The following is a 17834-nucleotide window of genomic DNA, read 5'->3' on the forward strand; positions in this document are numbered from 1 at the left end:
GTAATATTAGAAAGTTTGTGTTACTAGCTATAACGTGCTTGTAAACATCATAAAAAGCCAAGTTTTAACAGTCTTTCTTTCTTTAAAAAAGATTTCTTTTCTTTCTTTTTTTTTTTTTTTTCAAGACAGGGTTTCTCTGTAGCTTTTGGTGCTTGTCCTGGAACTAGCTCTTGTAGACCAGGCTGGCCTCGAACTCCCAGAGATCCGCCTGCCTCTGCCTCCCGATTGCTGGGATTAAAGGCGTGCGCCACCACCGCCCGGCTAAGATTTATTTTCTTTAGTCGTGTATCTGTGTTTCTGTGTGGGGTTATACACACATAGTACAGGTGCCCATTGGATTTGCCTGGAGCTGAAGCTGAGGGAGTTAATCCTAAGAAGTCTTAACGTGGGTGCTGTCCCCTGTCAAGAACCATCTGTACTCTTAACTGAGACATCTCTCCAGGCCCCTACAATCTTTATTTCTGTTAGTAGGGCCCTGTTTGTTACATGAGCAAAAGAAAATATATTCAACAAACAAGTACATTGTGTTCTTGCCTCTGAAGTTATTATTTTGTTAGCTATCACTTATTCAAGCTAAATGCTGAAGATAATTTCTTTTAAAATTTTCCAATGTATTTTTAATGATTTATTATTATTATTATTTTACATCCCAACTGAGGTTTCCCCTCCCTCTTCTCCCAGCTCCCCCTGCTCTCCTTCCTATTCCCCCAATCTACTCCTCCTCCATTTCTCTTAGGAAAAGGGCAGACCTCCCATAGATATCAGCTAAACATGGAATATCAAGTGCAGTAAGACTGGACCTCCCCTTGTATTAAGGCAGGACAAGGCAACCCAGTATAAAGAACAGGGTTCCAAAAGCCAGCAATGACTCGGAGACAGCCCCTGCTTTCTCTGTTAGGAGTCCCACAGAAGACCAACCTACACAACTGTAACATATATGCAGAGGGCCTAAGTCAGTTCCATGCAGGCTTCCTGGTTGTTGATTTAGTCTCTGTGAGCCCCTATAAGACCAGGTTAGTAGATTCTGTGGGTTTTCTTGTGATGGTCTTGACCCCTCTGGCTCCTACAATCCTTCCTCCCCCTCATCCACAGGATTCCCTGAGCTCTGTCTAATGTTTGGTTGTGGATCTCTGCATGTGTTCTATAAAATAAATTTGTTAACAAAGGGAAGTATAATTGAATATCAGCTCACTGTAAACAGGGACTGTGATTTTGTTTCCTGGCCACCCAGATGCGAATAATCACACAAAACTATATTAATTACAATACTGTTTGACCAATGATTCAAGTGTATTCCTAGCAAGCTCTTACATCTTAAATTAACCCATTTCTATTATTTTCTATTTTACCATGAGACTCGTGGTTTACCGTTAAGGTTCTGGCATCTTTCTTCTTCAGCTGCTACATGGCATCTCCCCGACTCTGCCTTCTTTCCTCCTCTATCTATCTCTGTGTGGATTTCCCACCTTGCTATATTCTGCCCTGCCATAGACCAAAGCAGCTTCTTTATTAACCAATGGTAATATTCACAGCATACAATGGGGAAATCCCACATCACACCACTGTTCGTTGAATGTGATATCAGCATTCATTTCCATAACTAAAATAAATGTAGACATTTTGACTGTTAGATAGTCCTTAGTTTAAGTAGGCAGAGAGAGACCTAGGTGTGTGACTAAGGAAGCCTTTCTTTATAGTAGAAACCTTTTCCCTAGGACTTGAATTCATACAACAGCCCTTTCACTTTTTAAAAAAGGGAATATTTGATTTTTTGTGACTTGAAAGATCAGCCTCTAAAGATAGATCAGCTTCCCCAAAACAGGAAGAATAGACTGCTTTTACAGAGAGAGCGTGAAGAAGGCGGGTGTGTGAGAGGGATACTCCCCTCCCCAGTGGAAGAGGCTGTTGATTTGAAAAGACTCTTAGAAAAATAAAAGTGCATATGCACAGGTTTAGAGTTGCCACTTGCATGTTTTACTCAACAAGCTTTTTGTGACTGAATTCTTTCCATTCTGCTAAATAAAATAACTACTTCCAAAATTAAGACTGCATGGCATTGTGGAGCTAAAGATTTTCTTATCCACATGACCTCTGTGGTTGAGTCATTTGTGCAGCAGGGCTCACCTGCTTGGCCTTTTGGCCAGCTTTAATGGCTTTGATTACTACTTTGAATTACATGTTGGTGTTTTAGGAGCATTGTATAATAACATCTGTGGAATGTTTTCTTGCCAGGTATTTCTCAGAGGGACTACACGCAATACTATGATCATATTTCTAAACAAAAAGAAGAAATTCTCAGATGTATTCAAGACTTTTTCAAGGAACACATACAGTATAAGTTCTTAGATGAAGACTGTGAGTATTCTCTGTCAGTGCGGTGACATGAGACTGGTCACTGAGCCTCACTCACTGTGGTCCGTGTGTGCACTCGGCTCAAAGTCTGTGCTCTTAGCGTGCCTCTCTATCACCAGGTGATATCCTGGTGATTTCTGTGTGCGTTTCACCTCATTTAGTCAGGTAACATTTGATGCCAGTGCAGTTCTCTCCGCGCCTGTAGGTGTTCGCATTCCTCAGGGTGCTTCTCTATTTTAGCATCTGTGCAATCAGAGACAGCAGGGGCCGAGAGCAAACAGCTGGGGGGTGTTTTGAGGAACTGAAAGTTTGTGGTGTGTAAGAGAGTTTTTGAATAGCTTAGAATTATATCTATGATTTATGCCTTTTCTACTTGCCACGACTGAGTTCCGTAGCAGATTTAATTAAAAAAGAAGATGAATTGTGCTGTCTTATAATTACATTTTGTGCTTTCTTATGACAAATTTTACTCATTTCACGCCTCAAATAAGTAATGGATGCTCCTTTTATTAGTATTTCTCTTGGTGACAGCTTCCTCTGCCCATGGAAGCAACTGGTTCAGATGATGTTGGCGTTCGGTTTGCATTTTTAAGTATGAGGAATCATTACAGTTGCGGGTAGAGAAGAAGGAGGCAGTTAAACAGAGAGTACAGCACAGAATGCTTTTATGTCTGGAATTTTGTTTCATCAGTGAATCAGTTAATTGATGTTTTGGGACAGGGTCTCACACTATAGTCCACTGGCCTGGATACCACTGGTGGTTCAAGCTGACCCTGACCTTACAGCAATCCTCCTGCCTTAGTTTCCCTGGTGCTAAGGAATGTGGGCCACCATTCCTGACTGAGTTTAGAGATCTAGAAGAGTTAAGTATTCAAGGCTAATGATCTGTTGTGTTTAGTAATAAAATGTACTTGAGTTTCAACAAAAGATGTGGATTATAAAAGTATTAGTTTATTAGTAACTGAGTTTTTTTTCTTTGCAGTTGTGTTCGATATATACAGAGACAGTAGGGTAAGTAGACTGTAGTTAACCTGCTTTAAAACAAGGAAGGGTGAGCAGAGTGCACAACCATTAAGGCCACGATGGTCTGCTGCTCAAGAAATGTGTTCTCAAGCTGGGGTCTGGGAATTCACACTGCAAGGTTACTCCTTACATAGCATGCCCAACATGAAGAAACTCAGCGTTCTTATTTTTGCAACTGTCTTTCCGTGTAGCTCTGCTGGCCTGGATCTTGTTATATAAGCCAGGTTGGCTTTGAACTCATGGCCTTCCTACCATTGCTCCTGTGTGTTGGGATTATGGTCTATAGCCATATGACCCTGAATGTGCCTGATCTCATCTGATCTCGGGAATATGGCCATGTGCCCTCAATGCAGGGACTAGTAAAGGAACAAGTAGATAAATAAGTGGCTACTTTATATCCTTCCTCACGCTTTTTGGGAGGTCTGACCCTGCTGAAAATAATTCATTGTACACACTTAACTGGCCAGGAATTTGGTACTTAATTTCTTTCTTTTAAAGTCAACTAAAGGGTTCTTTGCATGACTTGCTTTAACTAAAGATGTAATCTTGTTTACATTTATTCTTTATTTTTTTCTTTAATATTTATCCTTTAAATTTTTAAATGAGTGTGTATATGTATTCATATTCATGTGGGAAGGTCACACATGCTGTATGTTGCACGTGGGTTGTGCACATAGGAAAAAGAACAACCTCAGGGAACATCCTCAGAAATACCTGTCTCCAACTGAGGAAGCAAGTGTCATTGACCTGGATCTCATCAATTAAATGAGGCCAGCTAGGCAGTGAGCCTCAGGTCTTCCTGTCTCACCTCCCCAGTGCTGGCTTACAAATGTGTCCCAACTATACCTGCCATTTTTCTGTGTTTTCTGGGGATCAAACTTGCGCCCCCGTAACTGTGAGGCAAGCACTTTACCAACTGAGTTATCTCCCCAGCCCAGGTTGACATTTTTTACTTAAATTGATTTTTATCTAATACATAAAAACATAAAAATTAGATGAATTTAACAATTCAATGCATGTCTGCATGATGTAATGTTTAGTTCTGGGTAAACAGCTTTCTACTCAAATATTTGTAATTCTTTATGGTAAGAACATTCAAAATTCTCTTGAACAACACAGAACATCATCATTATGTAGAACCCATTTCCAACTTGCAGCCTGTGGTCACATGTGACCCAGGATAGCTATTAATGGGACCCAATACATTTGGGTGACAATATCCTATCCCAGTGTTAAAAGGTTGGACATCCCAATAGTCCCCCTGCTATGCAGTAACACATCAGAATTTCTTATTCCCCTACATTAACTTTGTACATTGATCAACGTCTGCCCATCTTTCTGTGTACCCACCCTCTGGTAGCCACATTTCTACTCTTGACTCCTGTGAGATTCTTGGTTTGATTTCTAATATGAATGAGGTCATGTGGTATTCGCCCTTGCCTGGTTCAGTTAGTTCCCTTACATAAGGCTTTCCAGTTCATCTGTGTTGCCTCAGATAACTGGGTAGCAGGTTTTTTTTATTGCTCAACATTATTCTGTTGTGTATTTGGATCACATTTTCTTTACCCATTTATTAGCTGACTGGGCCTTAAGCTATCCACACTTACAGGTTATTGTCAATAGTGTTGCGAATAAAGATGGGAGACAGTGGTTTCTTCAGGTACTGAGTTCTCCTCGGATGTATGCCAAGGACTGGGATTGCTGGGTCATACGGTTCTTCCGTTTTTTATTTATTTATGTTGAAAATGTGTGAGAGTGTGGAGGCACTTGCGAGTCCTCTCTTTCCACCACGTGGGTTCAGAAGTCAAACCCAGGTCATCGGCATTGTCAGCAAGTGCCTTTACAGGCTGACAGGAGGCCTGTTTTTAACTTTTTGTGGAACTTCCATGTTGCTCCTCATGGGCTGAACTAGCTTACGGTCCTCCCAGGAACATGAGGGCTCACTGTTCCCCAAATCCTTGCCGGCACTTGTTATCTTTGTTCTTTCTGATAGCAGCTGTTGCGGCTGGTGCTGGGCAATCTCATTAGCTTTCATTTGCACACCTCTGGTGGGTGGATTGAGTGTTTTTGAGTCTGTTGGCCATCTGTATATCTTCTTCTGAGAAACATCTAACACTTTTACTTAACATCCTAAAAGTGATGCAAACTGGTGAGAGGAAAAAGAAAACAAAAGCCTGACTTCATACAAACTTCCTACAGCAGAGATTTCATTGTCTAAGCCATGTGATTCTCAGAGAAGCCTCAGTCTGAATGTTGTCCTGTGAGTCTGCTTGGTGACTGAGCTGTTAGAGATAGATTTCCTCACGCCTGACCCGTTCACCAGCCGGTGTCTCATTCCCACTCCACCGTGCGACTGTGATGCCTGTCACAGCTGTGAATTCTTTCTGACCAAGCGAATGTGGCCCATAGAATTTTGTCCTCTCGTCACTGTCTGCTGTTCACCTCTCTGTCTTCTCGAGTGAAGGTAGATCTAAGTGTTAGAAAGTGAGATGAGTTGGGGCTGGGAAGATGACTAAGGTAGTTAAAGTGGATAAAGTGTTTGCTGTGCAAGCATGATGGTCGGAGTTCAGACCCTCAGAACCCACGGAAAGGCTGAGTGGTCATGGTGTAGCACTCTGGAGTGCTGTAAACCCAGCGAGCTCTAGGTCCAGTGAGAGACCCTGCCTCAATGAGTCGAGTGGAGAGAAATACCTTAGTGTAAGCCTCTGGTTTGTGTGTGTACATACACACATCACACATACACAAATAGATGAAACAGGGTACAGACAGGAACAATGCTTTGGAAAGTTTCAGCTGTGTGGAAATAAACCTCCGAAGAATGGGAGGCGGGGTGAGTTCATGGGTAGAAATCTGGTCCTGCAGCCCAGAGTCCCTGGCTATCACTCAGCTCTGCTTCTTACTGTAGACTGGCAGATCGCTCACACGACCAGCATATATGAATCCACTGTGCCAACTGCTGCGCTTCTGATAGAAAGTTTCAATCAGCATAACCTCGGACAGTGGAGAAGTTTATTATCTTGACACGGAAGTGGCAGACATGTAAATGTTTGTGAGGACTGGCCTGCTGCAGGCAGCATCAAGGCAATTAAAGCAGAATGAACCCAGCCTACTGTCTAGAACACACTCTTTTCCCAGAAGGCTGTTAGTATTATTTAATCCCATATCTGTCTGTCTAATGCTCTGAGGTATGTGTTGTCTGCCCACATTGTACAGCTACTAAACCAGTTATTTCATATACTGCCACTTGGAAATGTTGGAATCAGGCAAGCTGTCTCCTCCTGTCCCTGGCAGGTGTCGTGATCACTGACTGAGTAGGGCTGACAGGTGAAGCAGCTGTTTCGCCTGTAAAAGAGTTGAGGAATTTCTTAACGTGAAGTTGGACGAGTCCATGAGTAATGGTAGCTGAGATCGTGTGGATCTAAAACTAGTTACATTTTTAAAAGTGAGAAGCACGCCAGTCTAAACATCCTGACAGTTTCTGTTCAGAGATTTAGACCATATTGTACAACTCATTTGCATTTACTCAATGGCACGTGTATCAGAGTTTGTTAGACGTTTTCTTGAATATATTATTGTGAGGCTATTCTTGTAGAAAGCTAACTCATGTATGTAAGTGGTCTGGTTCATGAAATATAGCTGAGGTGTGTTTGTACCTGGCAACACTTTGATGCAACTGTGTTTATTGTGTTGGACAAGTTGATTTAGTCTGCAGAGTCCTGTTCGGTACTCGTCACATTGGTGACCTACCCACTCAGTACGTCTGAAATAGGGCCGTGGAAAATGCTCTCCGAAGTTCCCACAGGGATGGTAATATACCAGTAGAATTTAGTCATTATGTGCATTCTTCTTTTTTCTTTTTTTGTGAGACAGGGTTTTGCTATGTAGCTCTAGCTGACCTAGAACGCACAACTCACTATGTAGAACAATTTGGCCTGAAACTCACAGAGATCCATCTGTCTGTTATTTTATAGCCTTTTTTTTCAGTCTCCCGATTTTTTTTTAAAGATTTCTTTATTATGTGACACACACCAGAGGAGGGCACCAGATCGCACTACAGAGGAGACACCATGTGGTTGCTGGGAATTGAACTCAGGGCCTCTGGAAGAGCAGCTATTGCTCTTAACCTCTGAGCCATCTTTCCAGTCCTGTTTTAGAGTCTTAAAAAACAAATCTCTCTCTCTCTCTCTCTCCCTCCCTCCCTCCCTCCTTCCCTTCCTCCCTCCCTCCCCCCCTTTTCAGATGTGTTGTGTTGTTATTAACTTGTAGTTTCATTGCTCTTTGGACAGAGTATATGTTTAGTTTTGAGTCTTGCTTTTGTAAGTTTGACTTTATAACTTGATCATGCCCTTGGAAACTTTGTGTGTGTGCTTGCCAAAGGAAGTTCAGCTTGTGTGTGCTATATTCTACAGGTAGCTATATCTAGATCAAGCTTGTTCCTAAAATCTGCAGCTTCTAGAGGGAGTGGTGCTGGTGGATCTCTGTAAACTCAGTGCACTTTGGGGGAAGGGCTGGGGTTGCCAATGAGCAGTATCATCAATGAACCGATAAACTAGTGCAGCAGACCAGGAGGGAACGGGTTCTTTGTGCCGTTTGTTTATTTTTATAGATGTGTAGACTTTATCACATGGAAAAAATCCAATGTCTACTAAAATACCTTGCTTTCTAGTTGTGTTAGTTTCTTCTTCTCTATTTTGAAGTTATGTTCTTAGATAACACTAATTTTTCTGTGTCAGCCTTTATTATTTTGAAGAAACATACGATGTAAATCAAAGTAGGACATATGGATATTGGCTCACAGTTTCAGAGGTTTCAGTCCATGGCCATTTGGCCCCATCACTGTGAGCCTTTGGTGACTGAGACACCAGAGAATGAGGTGGTAGAGTAGAGCAGAGCTACCCAGCTCATGAATGCCAGGAAGCAGAGAAAGAAAGAGTGCATGGGCCAGCGCTGCACCGATGGACTTCTGTCTGCTTTTTATTTTCCCTCCAAGGACCCTTTCTCTGGCCTTTGCTGCCTATATTCAAGGTGGGTTTTTCTCCTTCAGTCCCTGTCTTTTGTAGCAGTCATCTGTGGACTTACCCTCAGAGATAAATCCAGAAATATGCTTTACCAATCTCCTGGGTGTCTCTCAGTCCAAGCAAATGGACGGTTGAGATTAACCATGACAGATCATTTCAAGTGAAATCTTACCATTAAGTAGGGGCTTTCTCTATTCCTAATATGTTTTTCATTATATATTTTATCTAATATCAATAGTATGGCAGGCTTGGGATTGTTTTGTGAGTTCATCTTTTTTATGCTTTTATGTTTAGCTGTCTTATAAACAAAATATTGTTGGATTATATGGGGAGTCTTTCGGTTTGTTTTGAGACAGGATCCTTCCAAGTAGTGCAGCCTGACCTTGAACTCAAGGCAGTCCTGCCTCAGTTTCCTGACTGCAGTGAAGTACAAGTGTGAGCTACCATTCTTAGCTCCTCTAGTTTGAGTTCTTGCTTTATGTTTAAATCTTTGATTTCTTTAGTATTTTTTCATTTATCTGTTTGCTGTGCAAATATGGATCCAATTTTGTCTTTTTCTAGACCTTATTCAATTGTCCTAACATCAGTATTTTTATTCTTATTATCTCTCAGTATGATGTTTTTTCCACCTAAGATCTTGGGGTTTTAGTCTCTGCTATATTTGCAGACTTTCACCCATGTTGTTTCCTTTAATCTCATCGTTTATTTTGTTTGTTTTACTTTGAATTAATCTTTAATGAGCTTTTACTTGTGAGAATCCTAAGGACTTTAGAGATCAGAATTTCCATTTGCTCCTATCATGTTTCTCAAACTCTGGAGAAAGACGATGCCTTTGGTTCCCAGTCAGTCGGTAGGCATTTATTTTTCTTTCTTTTTTGGCACATTTTCTTTAAAGATTTTATTGATTATGTATATGGTGTTCTGACACATATTCCTGCATGTCATAAGAGAGCACCAAATCTCATTATAGATGATTGCGAGCCACCATGTGGTTGCTGGAAATTGAACTCAGGACCTCTGGAAGAATAGCCAGTGCTCTTAACTTCTAAGCCATCTCTCCAGCCATTCATTTATTTATTTATCTATTTATTTTAATTTACTTTTTTATATAGAAACAATCTTTTTTCAATCTGCATACCAATTCCAGTTCTTCCTTTCCTCCTTCCCTCCTTCCGCTCCACTCACCTTTGCCCTCTCTATCCCACATCTAACCCTCAGAGAGGGAAAGGCTCCACTGGGGCATCAACAAAGCCTGGCACATCAACTTGAGCCCTCTGAAGTTGCTCCCTAGTCCTAAGTCCTTCCTTTGGGCCAGTCCCTGCCTGTTGTGTGGTGTTGAAACCCTTGCCCTTGGATTCCTGGGAGGAATTCTAAGCTCCCTAAGCTCCTGCTCCTCAACTAGACTCTTACCTCTGGTTTTCAGACCCCTTTCCTTTCTGGCTACTGGGGATTCTCCCCTCTTTCTCACAGTTGTTGTCTGTACATTTAAAGGGATTCTTTTCATGGGATAAAACCGGACTCGCTGAACATAGCGGACAATGAGGACTACTGAGAACTCAAGACAATGGCACTGGGTTTCTGATCCTATTGCACGTACTGGCTTTGTGGGAGCCTAGGCAGTTTGGATGTTCACCTTACTAGACCTGGATGGAGGTGGGTGGTCCTTGGGCTTCCCACAGGGCAGGGAACCCTAATTGCTCTTTGGGCTGACGAGGGAGGGGGACTTGATCGGGGGAGGGGGGAGGGAAATGGGAGGCTATGGCGGGGAGGAGGCAGAAATCTTTAATAATTAATAAAAAATAAAAATAAAAGTGTACACCACCGCAAAAAAATAATAAAGGGATTCTTTTAATCTGAATTTCATCCTGTTTCAAATAGGAGGTCTTTAAAGACACCTCAGCAGAGTGTATTGTAGAAACAAACCATCATGAATTTTACACACTAACCAAAACAATCTGCTGTCCGTGACCTCACCAAATATGGTTGTATTATTCTTGAGTTTTCTCGGCGTTATCGGCTTTCCCATCCACACTGCTCTCTCACCCACACTGTGACTGTTGTCCTCCAAATTCTGAGTTTCAAAGACTGGGTACCGTGGTGCTATCTGTAACCGTAGCTGTTTGGGTGGCTGAGGCACTGGACGGTGCAGTGAGATCTTTCTCAGAGCAGCCATCTGGGAAGCATTTCTAGCATCCTCAGCCAGGCAGGTTCTCCTGAGCTCTGCTGTAATCTCATCACACCTAAGTTTGCTCTGTCCCATGGCAGTGTGCTCCATATTGTGGGTGGTGTTGGTTCTGGTTGTTTAGGAAGTATGTTGTGATCTAGATTGAGCTTGTTGAAGGGACAGATTCTGTTGTTGATTGGTCTTTTTAGTTTAGAGACATTTACTGATGAGTGATCATTTGGTTGATTCAAGAAACATTGGTCTGAGTCTTCATTTCTTACGAATTTCCCTATATGGAATTAACTGCTCAGGATGACTGAGGCCTGAGATGTCATATAAAAGCATGTTCAACCATAACATTTCATTCTGCACAGTTTTATGCCTCACTATAGCTGGCTTACCTTATTTGGGGGGCTTATGAAAATGGTATCTGTCTTTCAGAGCAAATGCAACCAGCTACCAATGATGCTGGGTTTTTGTTTTTTTTTTTTTGTTTTTTTTTTTTTTTTTTTTGGAGTTTTGAGACAGGGTTTCTCCATAGCTTTTGGTTCCTGTCCTGGAACTAGCTCTTGTAGACCAGGCTGGCCTCAAACTCACAGAGATCCGCCTGCCTCTGTCTCCCGAGTGCTGGGATTAAAAGCGTGCGCCACCACCGCCCGGCTGTTGGTTTTGTATTGAGATACAATTTTAGTTTATAGTCAGTATTCCTAGACTAACAGGTATAACACTTCTCAGAGTTTTCCCCTTTTTGATAATGTGATGGTTTTGTTGATAATGAAAATTCAAATAGAGTCAGACATGGTGGTGCACACCTTTAATTCCAGCACTCAGGTGGCAGAGGCTAGTGGGTCTCTGAGTTTGAGGCCAGCCTGTTCTACAAACTGAGTTCCAGGTCAGCAAGGGCTACATAGAGAAACTGTCTCAAAACACAAACAAAAGTCAAGAAGAGAGAATTTGAATTTTGTTAAAAACAACAGGCAGGCTACTAAAGCTATCTTAGTCATAGGCCCCTAAGCAAATCTGGTGTTATGTCAGGCTGACTGATGGCTAGTATTATTTCACGCGGTCTAAGAATTGGCAGGTGGGTGCCAGGCTGATGTGTGCCGATGGCTCAAGTGGCAAGAGAAGCTTGTAGGATTTCTCCTGGGGATTGTATTAAATAGAAACCTTACTTACATGACATGTGGGGGGAACTTCTTGAAGTGACTCCATGCCATTGACTGGATGTGTCTGAAGTAAGCCCTGTTAAGGTACTTCATCTTCTCTAAAATTTTATTTAGCCTAGATGAAAACAGCATCAGTAGAATGCTGACTCAGCATTCTCTCTCCTTTGGAGTGTCCAAATTTGACACAGCTATCTGATCAAGACGTGAGAATTTTGCATCTATAATAAAACATCTAATTGTTAACAGTACATAAAATAAGTGAACACATCAGTAGAAAATCAGGGATTGGGGAGAAGGCTCAGTTGATAAAGTGCTTGCCACACAATCGTGAAGGCCAAAGTTTGATCCCCAGAGCCCATATCTGAAAAGCTGGATGCAATGGCATGTGCCTATAATTCTGTTGAAGGAGCTGCGGGCTGCGTTCCTGCAGCACGGCTCCCGGCCGCCTGGCTAACTTATGCCCCGAAATAACAACACACAAACTGTATTCATTTAAACACTGTTTGGCCCATTATATCTAGCCTCTTCTTGGCTAACTCTCATATCTTGCTTAACCCATATCTAACAATCTGTGTAGCACCACGAGCTGGTGGCTTACCAGGAAGATTCTAGTGTATGTCCATCTTGGGCTGGAGCTTCATCGCGTCTGCCCTGGAGAGGAGCGGCATGGTGTCTGCCTGGCCTCCCTTCTTCCCAGCATTCTGTTCTGTCTATTCCACCTACCTAATTTTCTGACCTATAAGGCCAAGCAGTTTTTTTTTTTTATTGATTAACCAATGAGACAACAGATTGACAAATGACCTTCCCACATCATAATTCCAGTTCTGGGGAAGTAGAGACAAGATGGTCCCTGGGGCTTGCTGCCCAGCCTGTCTAGCCTGGTTAGTGAGTTGCAGGTTCAGTGACAGACTCTGTCTCAAAAACTAAAGGGGAAAGCAATTGAAGAAGACAGCTGACATCTCCTTCCGACTTCTGCACAAGTACCCCAACACACACACAGCAAACCAGAAGTAGAAGGATAAAAATTTCAAGTAAACATGTCTACCTATGACCCAAATGGCTCTGTGATCAAATGGCCTGGCTTTGACTCTCTAGGATTGCACACATTCCCAGTTCAGATAGGTCTGTATGGGCCACTTCCTGCTCAGCTGTCCCTGACTCCAGCACAGTTGAACTATTGGAGCATTCTTTCCCATAAGTGAGCATCTAGTAGGCTGTTTCTGAAGACAAGAAATTCCTTTCAAAGGTTGATATAATCTTTTTCCTCTCTCCTTCGTGTGCTTTCAAGCTCTGTCATACATGCAAACTAAATGCCAAATGGAAAACTAAAAATAAAATAAAAAACATTCCTGTAATCTTTGTAGTGTGTTTAGATGGGCCCTCAATGGGGCCCTTCTAACTGGTTCTCTCTGCTTCAGTCCGCCTCTTAGATCTGTCTGCTTTGACAGGGGACTCTAGGAGGGGACACTGAGGGATGATCATTTGAAATAGCTCCTGAGTGTTTAAGATAATTGTGAAGGGAAAGTAATAGGAAAATACCTGTTTAATCCGAGAGTATAGGCTGTGTTTGTTTTTATTTTATACTTAGCTGATTTTTTTCTGTCTGTGCTCCAGGGGAAGGTGTGGCTGATTGACTTTAATCCATTTGGGGAAGTCACAGACTCACTGTTGTTTACTTGGGAAGAGCTGAACAACCTAAGAAGTGACTTCAATGAAGTGGACGCTCAGGAGCAGGTAAGACCGACCTTTTCAGTCCATTCACTGTGCCCTTGATCGCATAGGCAGGACCTAGACCTCTGGGAAAGGGTCCAGTAGACACAGCTTTGCTGGCTCTTACTTCCCATCAGAATGGGTGTCCCTGGGCTCATTGCTTTCCCTGGAAAGCAGAGTTTTTCTGCTTATTTGGGTTTTCCATGCTCTGCCTGTCATGCTCGCCTAGAAGAACCTTGACCCTCAGTCAGTTTGTACCAGTGCTCCTCTGGTCCTTGATTCCTGCTGCGCGTTCACAGAGAGCGGTGGCTACCTATCTACCCAGACCAGGGCCTCTTCTCACTGTGACCTGCTTTTGTGGTGAGTGTCCTGGTCAGCTTTCATCTCAGTTGTCTCCAGGCTGGTCCCACTTCTCCAGGCTTTTTATTTCTTCCAGCCATTGTTCCTTATCTTCCTCTCAGCAGATCCTTTCAGCCCCTCTATAGGAAGGAGAAGCTCCTCAGCTAATTGCCTGCTAAGCCTTGATCTCACCCCTACCTGCTCTCCTAAGTCTTGAGCTCATTGCTGCCTGCTCTCCTAAGCCTTGAACATACTCTTGCCTGCCCTCCTAAGCCTTGAGCTCATCCCTGACTGTCCTCCTAAGCCTTGAGCTCACCCTTGCCTGCCCTCCTAAGCCTTGAGCTCACCCTTGCCTGCCCTCCTAAGCCTTGAGCTCTCTGTTGAACTTAGCGTCTTGTGTTTTTCACCCTCTTCTTGTCTACTCCTGTCTGTTGGAGTCCAGCCAAGTTCATGTAGCTACCATCTTAATTGTTTTTTTCTTTAACCACATTTATTTACTCAGCTTCATTCTTCCCTTTTCCCATCTTCATAGCTAACCTTTCTTTCAACAAATTTGCATTACCTTTTTCTACCCTTAAACTTGCTTGCCTGAGGAACTAGAGGCAAAGTAAATGGTTGCTGGGAGGAGAAGAGTTATATTCATTGATAGCTACAGGTACATTGCCTTTGCTCAATTAAATACCTCCCACCCATGCTCAAGCAGGCAACCCGTCTTGTCTAAGTTCCCGTCTTGTCTTCCTCTGCTGGACATCAGCCATCCTCACCTACATATCTGCCACCTGAGAAGTCCATAGCCAAGGCCTTCTGTCTCAGGAGTCCTTTTTGGCACAAGGCAACATGTCCATATTATACACAAGACTTGATCAAGTGTACTAAAGAATGAGTTGCAGTTCACATAGATGGTGCAATGGCAGATGATCTAAGAGGAGTATAAAAAAGTATGGAATTCAGAGTACTCATTTGCCCTCACTGTGAAGGGCAAGGTACTTCCCCAAGGGCAGAGTACTTGTGAAAGACTTTCTGTTCACTTTCTAGTAACCATGTAGAAGTATCTTAAATTCTGGTACCTTCTCTTACTTTAGAGTCTTGCTTTCTTCCTTCTCTAGTACAGAAGAGAACAATAACATTGAAATTGTGCTACTGTTGTTTTTAAGTTTAGAAAGTCGACCGAAAAACAAAATGACAGACTTTGCTGTTTTTTCTTTGTAAAGGATTCTCCAGCCTTCCGCTGCACAAACAGTGAAGTCACAGTGCAGCCCAGTCCCTACCTGAGCTACCGACTGCCCAAGGACTTCGTGGACCTCTCCACTGGGGAAGACGCTTACAAGCTCATAGATTTCCTTAAACTGGTACAGTATATGGAAGTTCATGTGCTGGGATTCAAGTGTGTTTTGTGGCACGTCCTTTCAGTCCTGGACCACCTGGGCTTTTTATTATGGATTAAAGGACCACAATGAAAGAATTAGGCTGCTCTGTAAGGAAATAGGAACTACAAGGTTAAGGGATAACTTGTCAGTTAGGATGGCAGAATACACTTTTATGACACATACTCATTTGAAAAATTTGCATACTGCTAGCTTTAAGTATGTATGCTGTCATGGGGCTCGAAGATCATGTCTCCTCTGCTACATGGTGATTGTGAATATGTGTGTTTCTTTGTTGGAGTGTGTGTACCCATGTAAGAAAGAGAAGAAAATATTCAGATGCCTGAGGGTTGTCATCCAGGAACCAGGTAATAAGCCAGCTTATCAAATTAGTTAAAGCATGCTTTTTCCATAATTTCAGCCACATCTTTTGTGAAGATCTCCAGGAAATTACACTTTCTGATAGAAACAGTGACCTAATGTGCTTCTTCAACACGTTCTTGGTTTCCTTTGACAGAAAAGAAATGAGCAAGAGGACGACTGAGTGCTGCTTTGTGGCTAAGTAGAAGAGAGAAACAGCTACTCTAGGAGACGGCGCAGCGCACAACCTCCCAGTGATCCTAACAGCCGGGGATGGAGTGGGCAGCATGCAAAATCATCCGTGTTTATACTCATGCGTATTCACTTGGGAAAAGATGGAGGAACTTTGGTATTTGTAAAAAAAAAACAGTAACATAATAAATAGATCTTAAACATAAGGAAGCATACTGTTCCGATAATAAAATCACTTTCTATGAAATACTTGCTCTCTAGCTCAGTCTGTTCAGATTTATCTGTATTTCTTTCATTTCCATTTTTCTACCTGTCAGGTAGGTGGTCAGAATTATGCTTTACAGAAATAGTAAGAGATCCTGAGAGGGAAGAAGAGAGCTTAAATGACATGGGAAGGGAGAGGGTCGTAGGTGTCATGCGAAGGGAGAAGGTAGTCGGTGTGCAAAGGGAGAGGGTAGTGGGTGTCGTGCAAAGGGAGAGGGTAGTGGGTGTCGTGCAAAGGGAGAGGGTAGTGGGTGTCGTGCAAAGGGAGAGGGTAGTGGGTGTCGTGCAAAGGGAGAGGGTAGTGGGTGTCGTGCAAAGGGAGAGGGTAGTGGGTGTCGTGCAAAGGGAGAGGGTAGTGGGTGTCGTGCAAAGGGAGAGGGTAGTGGGTGTCGTGCAAAGGGAAAGCACAGTGAATACTGAGGGAAAGCAAGGGACCAGTGTGAGGGAGGAGGGCAGGGGCAGAACAAAATATAGTGATACAGATGAATGGTGATGCCGTGCTAAAACGCAATAATTTGTGTACTGACCTAAAATATTAATCGAAGAAGTAAGGAAATATGGGCTGGTAGCTCAGCGGGTAAAGGCTCAGAAGCCTGCCGACCTAAGCTTGATCCCTGGACGTCATGGTGGAAGGAGAAAGCTGACTCCTGAGAGTAGCCTCTGATGTTCATTTACTCACACACACCATGAACACACACGTGTGTGCATACACACATACAATAAAATATGGCAGGGTCCTAGAAGGTGTCCCTTGGGGGCCAGGCAAAGTAGATGCAGAGCCAATGACATAGGTCCCAGGAATGTGTTGAAACAGTTTATTTCAGGAAGGGGTAAGCCTTATATGCCCCTACCTTGCTTGGTGTCGGGGGCGGGGGGGATCCGCTGAGCTGGCATCTGCTGAGGTGATGTGGCCGCTGTCCACAGGTCCACATCATTTCTTGTCAGGCTCGGCTGATGTTGTCAGGGCTCTCTGGCAGACCCAGGCCGGCTTATAGGAAATATCTACTGCACCTGCTCTTAATATCGGCCTAGGCTGGCTGGCTCTCAGGCCCATTAAGGCTCAGTCATGCCACATATCCATCCTTTATTATTTTTACAGGACATGCTCAGTGGGAGCTAGGGTGCTTCACCCTGGCCTTCTTGTCCCCACCTCAGGAGGACTCAGCATAATGAGCTATGTCTGTCTTAAGTCAGCCTGCCAAACAGACTCTAGTCCAGCCTTGACCACCAGTCCTTGAAGAGCACTAATCCTGGTGAGCTGTCAGGGTGGTGGGTCAGGCAGCTTTTGAATCTCAGTAAGCCACGCATTACCTCTCCAGGAGGGCTTGTTTTGAGTGTCTGAGCCATTAGCACCTGGAGAGTTGCCTTGGCTACCTTTTGTTGACAATTTTGCTGTAGGAGACATTTAAGACAGAAGAATTAGCAGTACTACCCCCCCCCACACACACACCCAAGCAAAACATATAAGGATCCAGGAGGGACCAAAAAGTCTTTTTAAATTGTTACATACACTCATCAAAAATTCAGTCTCTAAGGACATGTGTGGTTTCCTAGTCATGTTTAGTCAATGAACTTGTTCCCAAAGTAATATGGAGTAATTGAGGATCTTATATGACCAGGTCCCTTTTATGTATTGTGTCAATCAGAATCTTTTTGAGGAAGTATTGAAAACCTTGTAGGGGGTGAGACAAATCATTTGGTATCAGGGTTCAGACACTAACGACGACGTATCCTTTATCAAAGTCAATTCCTCAGCCAAAAGATCAATTTGTTGTTGTAATACATGTTTAGCCTGATAAGGATGTTGATTAATTATCTCTTGAGCATGTAGAACCTCAACAGACTTAGCAACTACTTGATTTAAGGTTTCTGCCGTAGTGGC

General features: G+C 43.0%; 1 protein-coding gene across 1 annotated transcript in view; it reads left to right on the forward strand.

Annotated features, from left to right (window-relative positions):
• The window catches only part of Cdc123 (cell division cycle 123), a 44195-nt gene extending 28260 nt beyond the window's left edge, over nt 1-15935 (forward strand). Inside the window, exons 9-13 of the mRNA XM_075970425.1 lie at nt 2233-2355; nt 3335-3363; nt 13338-13457; nt 14984-15121; nt 15654-15935. Of these exons, the coding sequence (XP_075826540.1) occupies nt 2233-2355; nt 3335-3363; nt 13338-13457; nt 14984-15121; nt 15654-15680 (437 nt within the window). The 3' untranslated portion in view covers nt 15681-15935. The remainder of the gene's footprint in view (nt 1-2232; nt 2356-3334; nt 3364-13337; nt 13458-14983; nt 15122-15653) is intronic.
• The last annotated feature ends 1899 nt before the right edge of the window (nt 15936-17834 follow it).

The sequence above is a fragment of the Microtus pennsylvanicus genome, chromosome 4 (genome assembly GCF_037038515.1).
Source record: "Microtus pennsylvanicus isolate mMicPen1 chromosome 4, mMicPen1.hap1, whole genome shotgun sequence".
NCBI lineage: Eukaryota > Metazoa > Chordata > Mammalia > Rodentia > Cricetidae > Microtus > Microtus pennsylvanicus.